Genomic DNA, 15,826 nt, shown 5'->3' on the forward strand with positions numbered 1-15,826 from the left:
GGAACCAGCCTTGACAAGGGGTAATCTGAAAACTTCGCAAAACAGTATTTTTAAATTTATAATAGTTTAAAGCATCTTCAATAGGCATTCCACTGAACACATTTTGAGCTTTACCAGTTAATTTCACAATCTGGGTAGGAACTCTCTTATCAGGGATTTCATGTATTACACGCAGCCTTTTGAAGGTAGTCAGATTTTCAGCAATATCATCCTCCTCACTGTATGCAGGATATAAGTGTTCCTATTTGTGGATTTTTGGAGTGATGGGAGTTGTTGGGGGCCTCTGATTCTGCTTCTCTAGCAGGTCCAGCTGTTGTTTTTTCTCTCTCTTTCTTTCTTCTTTCTCTCTTTTTTTCCATAGCTTTTCTGTATGCAGCCTCCTCTCTCGCTGCCTCTGCCTCCATAGTTTCCCTGGCCGCAGCTGCTGCTTTGAGCCTCATTTCTGCCTGCCCCATTTGAAACTCGTGGTCCTTTGCCTTCTCTGCTGCTTCCAGTCTGGCCAGCTCTAGTTTTGTAGCTGCCTCACTGGTAGTCATTTTTCTGCTTTCTTGTGCTTATTTCCCTCACCCAAAATAAACAAATGGAAAATAACAAAACTGTGACCTCCTCCTGACTGTTCTTAGCTACTGCACTTAAGAATCATTTAAAATCACAAATCTCAGTGCTTAAAGTGAACTCCACTTGGAGTAACAAGCCGCACCTACACCCTGCTCACTGTGCCATTGTGACATTCCCCTCTGGTGTTATCTAGACCGGTGATCTGCTAGGTCACTCCAATCCTTGGCTCTGGGATCCAGCCCTATCCTGCTCTGCTGTGAGAACCCCCACGCCTGGGATGTTCACGCACAGACTCTGACATGTAAGCCGCTCCTTGGATTGTGCAACCGAATGACACTAGCCAATATCTCCGATCCCAGACACAACCCTAGGAACCTCCGTCTTGCAGTGTCCACTTATGCCCGCTGGACGCTGCAAGCTTGTATGAGTTTGTCAATTTAACAAAGAAATTGATACATACCAGGCTTCTGATCGCAAGGGGAGTCTCTGACACGCTTCAGACCAAATGCACTGCTTCAGGTAGAATAAACAAATTAGATTTATTAACTACAAAGATAGATTTTAAGTGATTATAAATCAAAGCATAACAAGTCAGATTTAGTCAAATGAAATAAAAGCAAAATGCTTTCTAAGCTGCTCTTAACACTTTCAGTGCCCTTACAAACATAGATGCTTCTCACCACAGGCTGGCTGGTTGCCCTTCAGCCAGGCTCTCCCCTTTGATCAGTGCTTGAGTCAGTTGGTGTGGTGGTGATGGCTGTAGATGGAGCTGGAAGAGAGAGGAAGAGCATAGCAAACGTGTCTCCCTTTTATCCTGTCCTTTCTTCTCTCTTGGCTTTGCCCCACCCCCTTCAGAGTCAGATGACAAACTTTGCATTGGATACCACACAATCATATTATAAGGATGACCATGGGGGTGCAGGTGTTCCTAGGAGGTACAAAGGGTGTTCCTAGGAGGTACAAAGCATCACCGGGTGACCCCAACCTTGGGGACAGCTTAAGCACAGTTCTGCTTCCCTTCATTCACACAATAATGACAGCATATTGGTAACAGCATCTCACTCCCCCTGCATTCAGTACTACAGTGATTTGTAACCCAACACCAGCCAAAGTTGATCACTTTGAGCAACACTGCTCTGTCTGCTGGATAACTTGGCAGAGTAGGTGTTTTCTCCTGAAGTCTCCCCACTTGGAGCTAGTGGTCGGGGAGAATTCTTTCAGTTCATTCAGACCCTGCTTACACTACCAGCCCTTTCTTATCTTAATCATCTGTTAATCACTCTGTTTATAAACAAAATTTTGACTCCCGGCATCAGGGGCGCAAACTGGGAGCAGTCTCCTGTCTCCTCTGCAGAACTTTTTACATTGCACACCCAGGCTGCCAGTTTGGGGTCAACACCCTCCCATGCTCCCGGCAACAAACTATGCCTATGGAGTCCCTACATTAGAGGGGGATGGGAGGGTGGCCCACAGGGAGTTTGGAGACGGGGGGAATGGAGGAGCGCTGGAGCTTGGCAGAGATGACCAGCTGGCTATGCTTGGCTGAGCATGTACTCCCCTACAGTGTAATTTTAAAGAGGTGATATATTTGAAGGGAGGTGTCCTGACCTTTGCCCCCCCCCCCCCGCTCCAGTTAATTTTCCCCTCACACTTACTTTTCTTTATGGGGTGGGAGGCTGCTAATTTCCATTCTCTCCCTACTAACCCCTTTGGCAACAGCCACAATAAGACCCTAACCCTAGCCTGGACCCCGCCAATACCCACCTAGGCTTGTGCCAATGATGCTGCGTGGCCTGACCAGCTGGAAGGGTTTGCAATCATGCTCCAAACAGCCCGGGTGCCCTCTACCTGCCCCCAGAGCATTTCCTGTACCCTCCTCTGTCTAACAGACCTGGCATCTGGGGTCCTGCAGGGAGCCAGGATCTCCCCTACAGCAGAGGCCTTCAGCACCCCTAGCCCCTAGGATTCCTGTTACATAGTGCTCTGCATGGCAGGCTGCCTCCCCAAAGTGCTTGTGCCCATCCCAGACTTCTTGACAGTTTCTGCTGCTGCCCAAGCCCTCAATGGGATTAGCCAGACTCACCACTTATCTTCAGCCAGCTGCTATTGCATGACTCAGGAACGCCTGATTCATGGAGCCCTGAGACTCCCCGCCCCCCCCCCCCCCCCCCCCAGAACAGTACTTCTCTATTACGAAGAAAACAAAGCCACATGATCAGGTCTCGTAAGAACAATAATACCTTGCACTTGTATGTGCTGGGTGCAGGGGCACGCCATAGTCTCCAGGGAACAAAGGGTTAACCACCCCTCAGCTGATCCCTTCCCCCCCCACATCTTGCTTGGGTGCTCAGGGGAAAGGGTAAAAGTGGCTGCGAGGGGGGTGGGGGCGGAGATGGAGAATGCCCAAGGGAGGTCGGGTTCCATGCCGAGGGTCATAGGACAGAGTTAGACCCCAGCTAGGGAGCGTCTAGGGTTTGCTCTCTGTTGCCTATATTCACTCACTTTAATTTCTTGCTATAAAGCTCATTCCCAAAGGAAAAGACCCGCTGACTGCGGCTGTGCTCAGTTTTTCTGCTGCAGCGTCCCCCCAGCTCACATACTCCAGCTCTTACTACTGTGCAGGTTTTCTACTTGGTAAAGTACCACATCCTCTGAGTGCAGCATCACACTCCTAGCTCAATTGCACACCCAGGAGCTCCAGCCCTTTGCAAACATGAAGGAAGTTTGGCCATCCCCCGGGGCAGAAGTCAGGGTAGTTGCAGAGGGGCCCAGCGGGGTGATGGCACGAGGGGCTGACTGTCGGAAGGGCTCAGCTCTCGGGTGGGCACTGCACCAAGGGCCAGCTTTCGGAAAGAGCCCCGCACCAAGATGCTAAGATCTTTTGAACACTTTGCCTTAGAGGAAATGGCTAGAGGTGCACATTAAAGCATGGCCAATAATAAGTTTCAGAGGAGCAGCCGTGTTAGTCTGTATTCGCAAAAAGAACAGGAGGATGTGTGGCACCTTAGAGACTAACACATTTATTTGAGCATAAGCTTTGGTGAGCTACAGCTCACTTCATCGGATGCAATAAGCTTGAGCAGCTGACGGAGGAAGGGAGTGGAGCAGCTAAAAGGGGAAGGGAGACCACTACCCTGCAGCCACCTGTAGAGTGCTCACAGGTCTTAGCCAGGACACAGGCCACCCGTTGTTTACCCTCCTGTATGAAAAATATGTTTTCTCCTCAGTAATGTACCACATCCTCTGAGTGGTACAAGCAGCAGTGTCTCGGTTTGCATGTGGGTCTGAACGCCAGTGAATAGCAGAGCTGCTGCAGACTCGGAGCCCCTAGGAACAATGTGAATGGGCCTGGTTTCGCAGGTTGGGGCGGGGGGAGTTGGTTATGAACCCAAGATTGCTGGGATTTAAAGAAAGGCAGGGGAAATAAACCACTAAAATATATATAGTAGCATTAAGGCAGAGATGGGGCCGAATCACAGCTGTCTGTAATGGAGTGTTTGGACAGTCTTTAGCATTTGCAGCTCAAGAATGGTGAGACTAGTGAATGGCCTGACCTGGTCCCACCAAACCAGGGATGTTTGGAGCGAATGCTGGAAACCTACCCTTAACCCAGCGCCTTATCTGAGCTATTGGGAGGGGTCTGGGTAGGGTTGCCAACCCTGCAGGATTGGCCTGGAGTCTCCTGGAATTGGCATCAATCTCCCAGTCACTAATGAAAACAATCTGGGAGATTTTAATAGGCTATTTTAAGAAAATGACATTTCGTCATGTTGAAAAAAAAGCTCCTGGAATAGCTTCAGTCAGAGTTGGCAACCATAGGTCTGGGCTGACCCTACATGCCAGCACCAAGGCATGGGCAAAAGATAGACTGGGAGATGGAGTTTGCCAGTCTTCACCACGAAATCTGAAACCGCAAAACTGCTTTCCAGTTTGTTTACTGAGGTTTGTGAATTTGTTGAGGGAACCTGGATCCATTCAACTGAACCTTGAATCTATTTATGGTTTCACAGGCATAAACACACAACTCAGCAGTCCACAGGGAGATGCAAGAGGAGGGGAGAGTCTGAGGTTTTGACTATATTTAGCTTTGAGTTTGGAGGTTCATAGGGCAGCTCGGGAGAGAGGGGACAGTGTGTGCAAACCGACACAGAGCAGAACTAGATGAAAAGGTGAGAGTGACACTCCACCCTCAGTCTCCAACAGTGACCTGCATGTCCTGGTTTTAGTGGACTTAAATCAGCCTCTTAAAACAGCTGCATTGGGGAATGTTTCGGGTGTTAATGATGGAAAAGGAAAGATAAAATACAGCCCTTAAACCATCAGCATTTCGTCTTAGAAGCTGGTGTCATGACACTGGTATTTGGTATATGGGTGTTACCATCACCTGGATATTACATTTCTGAACACTATGCTGCTGGGTGACCTTGGGCAAGACACTCTTATCAACTGATGAGTTGATAGTCTGTTTTCCCTATGATTACACTTACTGTTCTCATGATCTGATCAACTTTGATAATACTTAAATCAAATAAAATCCCCCACGAAACAAGAACTCGCCAGGGAAGGGGTGAGGGCATGAGTGTTGTTTCTTACACTGCATCAAGTCTAGCTTTGCAAACAGACCAATACACCTATATCAATTCAAAACCGGTTGAGATTATTACCTTATTTGGAGCTGCCGGCCATGAGCACCACTGAGAAAATGCCACCTGAAATGAGTTGCATTTGCAGTTCTAACCACATCTGTCTCTCTCATCTCCTTTCCGAGAGTACCTCATTTATACTCGCAAACAGATTTAATTAGTGCTGAGGATTTCTCTAACCCCACCCCGTACAGATAGTGAGGCCCCCACTATTCCAATTTAGTGAGCTCCCCAAAAGCATGAGTCAGACCCAACCATCATGGGACTGGCTTAAAAATCCATGAGATTTGATCAAAAGAAGAGCCTGTTTGCTTTTAAGCAGGAGACAGTTCTAAAAACCAACAACTTTACAAGGAAGCTCCTGCTCCCAGTGAGTTGTGAAAGAGAGGAGGAGGACTCCACCTGCTAACCCTCTCCTGGATCCTGACCCAAAGCCCATGGCAGTATATGTATACTGGCATATGCTTAGCGTAGACCTGGCCTATAGCTTTAACTGTACCCGTATTCCCCTTCCCGCACGGGAAGATTGATACCAGTGTGGGCACCTTTATATTGGTATACGTGTGTCCACACTAGGGGGCGCTGCACTGCCTTGACTCGACTGGGATAGCTAAAGCACGATCACTTCCCCACGTGCACGAGGTTTCAGGCAACGCACGGGGCTTTGAAAAACCCCACCGTTAAACTAAATATATTGTTCAGGCTCAGCCCCAGCTAGGGTGACCAGACAGCAAGTGTGAAAAAAGGGAAGAAGGAGGATCCTGGGAACTACAGACCAGTCAGCCTCACCTCAGTCCCTGGAAAAATCATGGAGCAGGTCCTCAAGGAATCAATTCTGAAGCATTTAGAGGAGAGGAAAGTGATCAGGAACAGTCAGCATGGATTCACCAAGGGCAAGTCATGCCTGACTAATCTAATTGCCTTCTATGACGAGATAACTGGCTCTGTGGATGAGGGGAAAGCGGTGGACGTGTTGTTCCTTGACTTTAGCAAAGCTTTTGACATGGTCTCCCACAGTATTCTTGCCAGCAAGTTAAAGAAGTATGGGCTGGATGAATGGACTATAAGGTGGATAGAAAGCTGGCTAGATTGTCGGGCTCAGCGGGTAGTGATTAATGGCTCGATGTCTAGTTGGCAGCCGGTATCAAGTGGAATGCCCCAAGGGTTGGTCCTCAGGCCGGTTTTGTTCAATATCTTCATTAATGATCTGGAGGATGGTGTGGATTGCACCCTCAGCAAGTTTGCAGATGACACTAAACTGGGAGGAGAGGTAGATACGCTGGAGGGTAGGGATAGGATACAGAGGGCCCTAGGCAAATTAGAGGATTGGGCCAAAAGAAGTCTGATGAGATTCAACAAGGACAAGTGCAGAGTCCTGCACTTAGGACGGAAGAATCCCATGCACCGCTACAGACTAGGGACCGAATGGCTTGGCAGCAGTTCTGCAGAAAAGGACCTAGGGGTTACAGTGGACAAGAAGCTGGATATGAGTCAACAGTATGCCCTTGTTGCCAAGAAGGCCAATGGCATTTTGGGATGTATAAGTAGGGGCATTGCCAGCAGATTGAGAGACGTGATCGTTCCACTCTATTCGACATTGGTGAGGCCTCTTCTGTGTCCAGTGTTGGGCCCCACACTACAAGAAGGATGTGGAAAAATTGGAAAGAGTCTAGCAGAGGGCAACAAAAATGATTAGGGGACTGGAACACATGAGTTATGAGGAGAGGCTGAGGGAACTGGGATTGTTTAGTCTGCGGAAGAGAAGAATGAGAGGGGATTTGATAGCTGCTTTCAACTCCCTGAAAGGGGGTTCCAAAGAGGATGGCTCTAGACTGTTCTCAGTGGTAGTTGATGACAGAACAAGGAGTAATGTTCTCAAGTTGCAGTGGGGGATATTTAGGTTGGATATTAGGAAAAACTTTTTCACTAGGAGGGTGGTGAAACACTGGAATGCATTACCTAGGGAGGTGGTGGAATCTCCTTCCTTAGATATTTTTAAGGTCAGGCTTGACAAAGCCCTGGCTGGGATGATTTAGTTGGGGATTGGTCCTGCTTTGAGCAGGGGGTTGGACTAGATGACCTCCTGAGGTCCCTTCCAACCCTGATATTCTATGATTCTATGATTCTTTGATTCTCTGAAAAATCGGGTCGGGGTGGAGAGGGTAATAGGTGCCTATATCAGACAAAGCCCCAAATATTAGGACATCTGGTCACCCTACCCCCAGTAATCCTTCACTGAGACTAGGGAAGTGTGAAGTTTTAACATTTAAAGGATCGGTCATTTAGTAAGTTAACCCTGTGTGTGATGAAGTGGGAATTTTCTGAAGCCTAGGCATGCCTCAGTTTCCTCTCTGCACACTGCATTGCTACCCAGTGGGTACAAATGGGCTAACACTGCTCCTGGAACAGCACAGGACACAGGAGATGTGTGTGTGTCACCTCATATCTGGCAGGACCAGGGAGACAGAGCAAGAGGTGGAGTCCACCACAGCTTGGCTGGCTTATCTGGGCATTTGTTTGGCTCTGGTGTCAGTTCTGCCCCTTTGTGGCGAGTCGGTAGCTGTTTGGGGAGGTTTAACTGCCACTGGCCTATTATACCCGCCACCCATGCTAATCAATGGTTAGCTTGTCTTGAAAAGGCTCCTGTGTCATGGAAAATACTCCCGGGGAGCACTGCGCGTGGAAGGGAGACAGTACAAGCCTCCCACAGGAGTCTGCCTTGGCTGGATTCACTGTAGGGAGCCATGGAGAGATCATTGGTGCCGAAGGCCCATTCCTGGGGTCCTGGAGGCTAGGGGCCCACCCCAGCAGAACTGTGTGGGTCCTTGGGGCCTGGCCCATTAAAGGGGTCACTCCCAAGACATTGGTGCCAGGCTGGGGCCTAGACCAGGCCCTGTGACACTGCAAAAACAAAACAGCAAAGCCATCCTGGCCTGATAACATGGAGGTTCCTCAAACTTTTTAGAAAAAAACAAATTCACCTTGGAGTGAGAATGAACATGGACATTTCAGCTGCAAGAGAGACATTTTCAGCAAGTTAGGAATGAAAACAAAGGAATTAAAATGTCATCTTACAACCTTAAATCTAGGGTTTGCTACTGAAATGTCTGTCTGTCTGTCATCTCCAAAGCAAAAAGCTGGGGTGACTAGCGTGAGAAGAATCTAATGTGAAGATTCCCTCCAATCATGGTGGAGCCATTTCCCCTTCGATTGACTTTCCTTCTTTGGTTGCTCCGCTTAGTTTAGATCGAGAGGCCAGGGTAATGAATGGAGTCCAGTTGAAAGAGCGGGTCCTATGTTAGAATCGATTCAGGATTAAGGACTCTGGGGTATTATCATCTACACTCTGATTCAGAACGTCAGCATGTGCATACCTAATCTAACCACCTGGACTGCATCACCAGCCACAGCGGGGTAACTCTCCATTCAGCTCAGAAGTTCAGATTTGCTCATTTATAGAGTTCTGTTGATCGATATTAAAGGGCTTGTTTTGCTCTGCCGGCTCACTGAATCGCGAGTGGCTAGCTATGACTGAGCCCCCACAGAGAGCAAAGCTGGTTTTGCAGGAGGCTGGGAAGTGATTTAATTCAGATTTCACACTCCAAGTACAAAATGAATACATCAACAGAAGAGGCAGAGCTAGAGAGTTCAGACGAAATTGAATCCTGATCGGTAACCAGGTCAAAAATGTCCTGCCAACCAGATCTCCATTCTGATACAAAGGTCTAGGGCACAGGACAACTATTTGGAAGGTCCTTGGGTGTGGCAGTGTGGCCCATCGCTCTGGTTATTAGAAGCTATTTGCATATTCTTCTCTTCCAAAAAGAGCTCACACTTTTCAGTGTCGCTAAGACAGGGCCCAACTGTTAATCTCCAAATAATGGCAGCACCCAGCACATTGGAGGCCCGATTCTGAGCGGGGCTCCTGGGTGCCACTGTAATAGAAAGAATAGGCCTGGTTCTTCCCTCCACGCCAGTGATACACCAGTGTTTCTCCACTGGTTACCATAGGTCTGTATTGGTGTATAGCAGGGAAGAACCAGGCATAACAATAATAATGATGACCTGGGCTAGAGAATTTCTAGAATTCTGGCTAATCTAGAACACTGCAAAATGGCTAACAACAAGGTTAGGCTCAGACAACTGCGACCAAGACAATGTCATTTACAGGGTTCTGGGAAGACTCGTGTTTAAACATGATCCCGTTTAATTTTTCTACTCTTGATACCAGCAGCACATAGAGGAGGGAGCCACTCTAGGCTGAGCAAAAAGAATAGGAGTACTTGTGGCACCTTAGAGACGAACACATTCATTAGAGCATCAGCTTTCGTGGGCTACAGCTCACTTCATCGGATGCATAGAATGGAACATAGAGTGAGGAGATAGATATACACATACAGAGAAGGTAGAAGTTGCCATAACACTAACTCAGGAACCTATCCTTGCAACAAAGCCTGATGCCAACTCTGTCCACATATTTATTCAAGTGTCACCATCATAGGGCCTAATCATATTAGCCACGCCATCAGGGGCTTGTTCATCTGCACATCTACCAATGTGATATATGCCATCACGTGCCAGCAGTGCCCCTCTGCCATGTACATTGGCCAAACTGGACAGTCTCTACGCAAAAGAATAAATGGACACAAATCTGACATCAGGAATCATAACATTCAAAAACCGGTAGGAGAACACTTCAACCTGTCTGGCCACTCAGTAAAAGACTTAAGGGTGGCAATTCTGCAACAGAAAAGCTTCAAAAACAGACTCCAGCGAGAAACTGCTGAGCTTGAATTAATATGCAAACTAGATACTATTAATGGGTTTGACTAGAGACTGGGAGTGGCTGGGTCATTACCCATATTGAATCTATTTCCCCATGTTAAGTATCCTCACGCCTTCTTGTCAACTGTCTAAACGGGCCATCTTGATTATCACTGCAAAAGTTTTTTTCTCCTGCTGATAATAGCTCATCTTAATTAATTAGCCCCTCACAGTTTGTATAGCAACTTCCAACTTATCTATGTGTATGTATCTATATCTATATCTTACTATATGTTCCATTCTATGCATCCGATGAAGTGAGCTGTAACTCACGAAAGCTTATGCTCTAATAAATTTGTTAGTCTCTAAGGTACCACAAGTTCTCCTGTTCTTTTTGATTAAATGTGTGATCTAAAACACACTGGAGTTAATGAGAATCTTTCCCTTGACTTCCATGGGCTTTGGATTAGCCTCCAATTGAAGGGGGGCTGTTTTTTATTCAGACTGTTTAAAACTCTGCTTTGGTTAATTAGATCAAATGTTCAAGAAGCACTCTGGAGAAAAATGCCTTTGTTAAAGTTTCAACTCCCCACCCCTTCAAGAAAGCTCACAAGTCAAGTCAGACCCTCCAAGCAGTGCTTCAGCTAAAAGCAGGGAGCACCACACATAATATTCTTGAGCTCTGCAAAGTAAAAACCAAGGTGGGAAAAGTAACCTTTCAGGCTATGTACATACATTGCAAAGCAGCAGCTGTATCTCTCCCTGCCCCCACTGATCCTGTTCATTCTGTTTTGTACCATTTTGCAAGATTTGTAAGTGTGGAGGAAAGAACTGGGACTTGAAGGGTTTTGTGTTTGCAGGGTGTTTTCAGAAGAGCATTTTGCATTTCTGGCCTTTATTTGCTTGTAAATTCTAACCCTCCCTGTTCCCCACCACCCCACGGGCCCTCTGTCATGCACTCTTCATTTTTTCTATTTTGCTTTATTTTTTTGTTTCCAAAATTAAATCTAACTCATCTCATCCCCAAGTTGTTCACACCCACTGATACACCCTCCGCCCTGCCGTCCTTGCCCTCACAGTAAGAGGAAGTGCATAATATTGCCTTAAGAAGATTTCAGAACAACAAAAAAACCATTCTGAGATTTAAACACCACCCAGTCAGCTACGCAGTTAGCGTGCTTCCTCCAGCCCTGTGCAGGTGCCTGAAGAACGCTCTCCTGCAACTCTCGCTGCTCAGTGGGGAAGACAGCTGTAAAAATGACAACTGAAGCCTGGACTGTAAATTATGAAGCATCTTCTGCTGTCTACTCGGATTATAATCCCCTCCAAGATACCTGCCCACCACAGGACCTACCCTACGCTTGGGTCTACATTCCCATCCTCTACTTCATCGCTTTCTTCGTTGGCTTCATTGGCAACCTCTTGGTGATTGTGCTGATGGCCAAGAAGAAAGGCAGCAAGAGGCTGGTGGATACCTTTGTCCTGAATCTGGCTGTTGCCGACCTGGTCTTTGTCTGCACCTTGCCTCTCTGGGCAGTGTCAGCAGCTTATGATAACAAGTGGTACTTTGGTGAAGGCATGTGTAAATTCAGCAGCTTTATCATCTCTGTGAACCGCAGCTCCAGCATCCTGTTCCTAATGGGCATGAGCGTGGAGCGTTACCTGGTGGTCATGAAGCGTGTGGACTCCAAGTCTACTGGGACCAAGAACTGTCTGATCATTGCCTGTGGTTGCATCTGGGCTGTCTCTCTCCTCCTAGGCATTCCCTCTATGATGTATAGGAAGCTCCGCCCCTCAGAGGATACCACTGGTGAACTGTGCGAGGATGAGGACTCTATCACCTTCCAGGTGCTCAGCCTGGCTTTGCTTATCTTGACCTTTCTCCTGCCCTTGGGAGTGATCTTATTCTGCTATTGCTCCATCTCCTTCAAGCTGCTGAACCACATCAGCTTGGGAAAGGGGACAAAGAGCTCCCTCCAGATCATCTTCACGATCATCGGTGCCTTCATCTGCTGCTGGCTGCCCTTCAATGCCTTTAAAGCGTTCCTCTTCTTCTCCTCTACATTCCAGGGAGCAGATCTGTCTTGCTGGGCATTAATGGCTCTCAGACGGGGCCTGACCATCAGTGCTTGCTTGGCCTTCATGAACAGCTGCGTAAATCCCATCATCTATGCCTTGATGGATCACCATTTCCGATGCCAGGTGCTGCAACAACGGCTCCGGGTCTGTGGTGCTTTCCAGGAGACACGGCAAACCTCGGTCTTGTCCGTCTCATCCGCTACTGAGTCCAGCCTCATGTTCGCCAGCCGGAACAAGCCACCATCACCTGCCTCCATTCGGCCGGAGATGTAAGACGGGAAGGGTAGGGTTACAAGCCTCCACCCTGAGGGCTGAGGCAGGCTAGGTAGTCGCGGTTGCTGCTTCTTGTGTAGGTAAAATGTGCCAGTTATTTGGACAGCTTTCAGGTTAATTTTGACAAGGGCTTTTCTTTCTTGACAGATCTCACTCTAAAAGCATTGCTAAGCTACCCCCCAGGTCTGTGTAGAGCTGTAACGCCAGTCTGTCTCACCTGGGTGTCAGCAGAACCTTAGTGGATCTACTCCTCTCCTGCCGTAACTCCACTGATGTCCAGGGAGTTGCAAGAGCAGAGTTTCACTCGGTATTCGTAGAGGTTATAACACAGGTTTTGAAAAGGAAGAGGCTGAAGATTTGCAAAGATGATTAGGAGATTTAGCCACACAGCTCCCATTGAAATGAAAACCTCGCCTAACAGCTGCTCTCTCCTTCCCCAGCACCCTTGGGAGAAGAGGGATTCTCCACTGGCCTTGCCTTCCCCTGCTAAGGAAATCAGGCACATCCAGTGCCTTTCCCAGGGGCATTCACACATCCCAGAAATACAGTGAGGGAGAAACCACCCTGAATGCAGCCTCACAGCCCGTAGAAGCATCAGGGTTACTTAGGCCTGCTCTATAGATCCCCCCAGCTACACTGCTCAGGGATGTGAAAAATCCACCCCCCTGAGCAACGTAGCGAAGCTGACGTAACCCCCGGGCACAGACGGTGCTAGGTCAATGGAAGAATTCGTCCCTCAACCTAGCCACTGCCTCTTGGAGAGGTGATTGGCTACAGCGATGGGAGAATTCCTCCTGTCGGCGTAGGTAGTGTCCACACTGAAGGGCTGCAGCATCGCAGCTGTTTCACACGCAGACAAGCCCTTAGGTTTGCTCCAGCGATGAGAGCTCACGCTGCCCGGGAGCCCGTGGGGGCGGGGGGAGGGGAACAGAGGCAGCAGCCGGGCAGGATGAGAATTCCGGAGAGGGGCCAAACTCTGGTCTCAGCTGCCCCAGTGCAAAGCCAGAGAACCAGTTCTGCCAGTCCTACTCACATGAGCAATCCCTGCTCATGTGAGTAGCCCCACTGATTTCTATGGCCCACATCCTCAAGGGTATGTCACTGCCTAACTTCGCTGGGAACTAGACCCCTACGAACCTTTGGGGATCTGGGCCTATGTGCTTATTCGCATGATCAAGGCCTGGCCGGTTTGGGCTCTGATGTCAGTGGGTTTCTACCAGGGAAACCAAGGCTGGAATCACACCTGAGGTGTACATTGTGAAACCGAATGCCTTAAATGTGTATCGCCACCCCTGAGTTTATATCTCAGAGTTATGGCAAATTCCATAAACCATGGCTGCTTGCTCCTGTCACAGATCTACAGTAACAACGAAGGTGGAATTACTGAAGTTGTGACCCTGTGACAGAACCATGTGGGGCTCTCTCTCGTTAAGCAGTTGTATAATAAATATGCTTTATTAAACTTAACACAACTAAAAATAGATCTGGTAGCAAGAATCTGCACGTTTAATGAAAAGACAAATTCACAATTAAAACAGCTCTGTTCTTATTACATAGTTGAGTAATAAATATGCTTTAATACTGACTGGTTTTTCTGAGTTATTTTACTGAATTGAAGGAAGTCGCTCTGGTATCTTAAATCAGCATGTTTCGAGACAGACCTATTGCGCAGTGCTGCCACTCTACATTTACCGTTTAGCCCATGAGGATTCTTTGGGTTACAAACAATGCCCATAACACTGGACAGTTTTTTATACTATATTTCCCTGACTTCTGCACTATAGCATGACCTTCCCTCAACTTCTAAAAGCCCCAGCACAATAAAACAATCATCTTATTCATTAAATATCAATTAATTACTGAAACCTTGTTTGAGGTTTCCAGCTACCAGAGATGTCTGTGACCCTCTTGTTCAGTCCCGGTAAGTGTGTTTTTACTAATCAGCCGCCATTTCACTCACACACAATAACCTAATTAAATCCCACTGGACCTCTGTGTTAGGGCAAGTGTCATAACAGAACCCAGTGTTATTAGCCTTGCCATGGGTTCTTCTCCCTGGGGAAGACACTTGTCATACCGAAGGGAAGTAGCTTAGACAGCAGTAAGAATGTCTAAGGATCTGGCTACTCTGCAGTCTGGGGGTGTGATTGGAGCATGTGTAGACATACCAGCGCAGGCTCTGACCTAGCTAAATCCAAGCTAGCTCACATAATAATAGCAGTGAAGCCAGGGCATCATGGGCCTCCTGTACCTTGTCCAGCCTCCCCCATCCCATGCTGCTAAGGCATCAGAGCGGTCTGCTGGTCAGAATGCAGATATGCCCAGTGATGAGCTGCTAGAAGCTGAAGATCCAGTTCCTTCAGTCGCTCCGGGTCTTCAGCGGCACTTCGGCGGCAGGTTCTTCACTCGCTCTGGGTCTTCGGCTGCACTGAAGGACCTGCTGCCGAAGTGCCGCCGAAGACCCGGAACAAGTGAAGGGCCCGCCGCCGAAATGCCGCCACAGGCGCGTAGTGCCGCCAGGTGAGTACAAATTCACAGGGGGAGCCGAGAGCTCGGGCGGGACGGGCAGGACAGGAGTCAGGGGAGCCGAGAGCTCGGGCGGGACGGGCAGGACAGGAGTTTGCCCACCCCTTTAACAACCGGTTCTCAACCGGCTGCAAAATTTAACAACTGGTTCTAAACTGGCTGAAAAATTTAACAACCAGTTTGCGCGAACTGGTGCGAACCGGCTCCATCTCACCACTGGATATGCCCATAGAACCCTGCACTCTGTTAGAAATAACAAAGCTCCCAGAGGAGCTGCCATAGTGGGTCTTCATTTGTGGGAAAACCTGCAAGGCCCACCCTCTCCAATCCCACCATGAGCACTGAAGAAGAAGAAAAGTGGGGCAATTTCTAAACTATGAATGGCGGCTCAGATTGGGAGAGGGCTTTAAGGCTTCCCACCCTCCTGCCTGGCTGGGGTGGATGCCTGCTCCCCACACTCACTGGCAGGCTGGCTGGCAGTGCAGAAGCTCAGATTTTTCTCCGAGACTTTGTTCTCAGACTGAGATCCACCATAAAGGAGCAGAAAGTGGGTCCTGCCCTCCCTTTTTCATTTGCATCGGCAGAATTGATGCTCCAGTAAAGCGATTATTGTTTCAGCATGTTCAGTGTTTTGCTAGTGTTGATAGCTATGTTCTCAGTAAGAAAGTTTGCTCCCTCCTCAGATTGCCTTTGATAGACCCCTAGGCTTTAAGGCTAGAAGGGATTGCTATGATCAGCTAGTCTGTCCTCCCACAGAATGCAAGCCAGAGAATTCATAAACCCCAGGGAACTGGCTGAACTCAAAGGGCTAACGTGACCTGCAGTACCCGGTGAAGGCATGACCTGGTCATGGAGCACAGAAGTAACAGAACCAGGAGTCTCAGTTCAGGGCAATTGCACCTGTATTTCCCCCTCATCGTCCAACAAGGGCATCCGCTCTCAGGCTTCTAGATCCCCAGCCATCACCTCTCTTGGGCGAAGAC

The 15,826-nt window shown here is 48.2% G+C and overlaps 1 protein-coding gene across 1 annotated transcript; it reads left to right on the plus strand.

Annotated features, from left to right (window-relative positions):
* The first annotated feature begins 11,222 nt into the window (after nucleotides 1-11,222).
* Nucleotides 11,223-12,317, plus strand: GPR25 (G protein-coupled receptor 25). The gene has a single exon (XM_074936311.1). It carries the CDS (start codon nucleotides 11,223-11,225, stop codon nucleotides 12,315-12,317), a length of 1,095 nt encoding a protein of 364 aa, XP_074792412.1.
* Nucleotides 12,318-15,826: the final 3,509 nt, after the last annotated feature.

This window comes from Natator depressus, chromosome 21 (assembly GCF_965152275.1).
Source record: "Natator depressus isolate rNatDep1 chromosome 21, rNatDep2.hap1, whole genome shotgun sequence".
In the NCBI taxonomy this organism is placed as follows: domain Eukaryota; kingdom Metazoa; phylum Chordata; order Testudines; family Cheloniidae; genus Natator; species Natator depressus.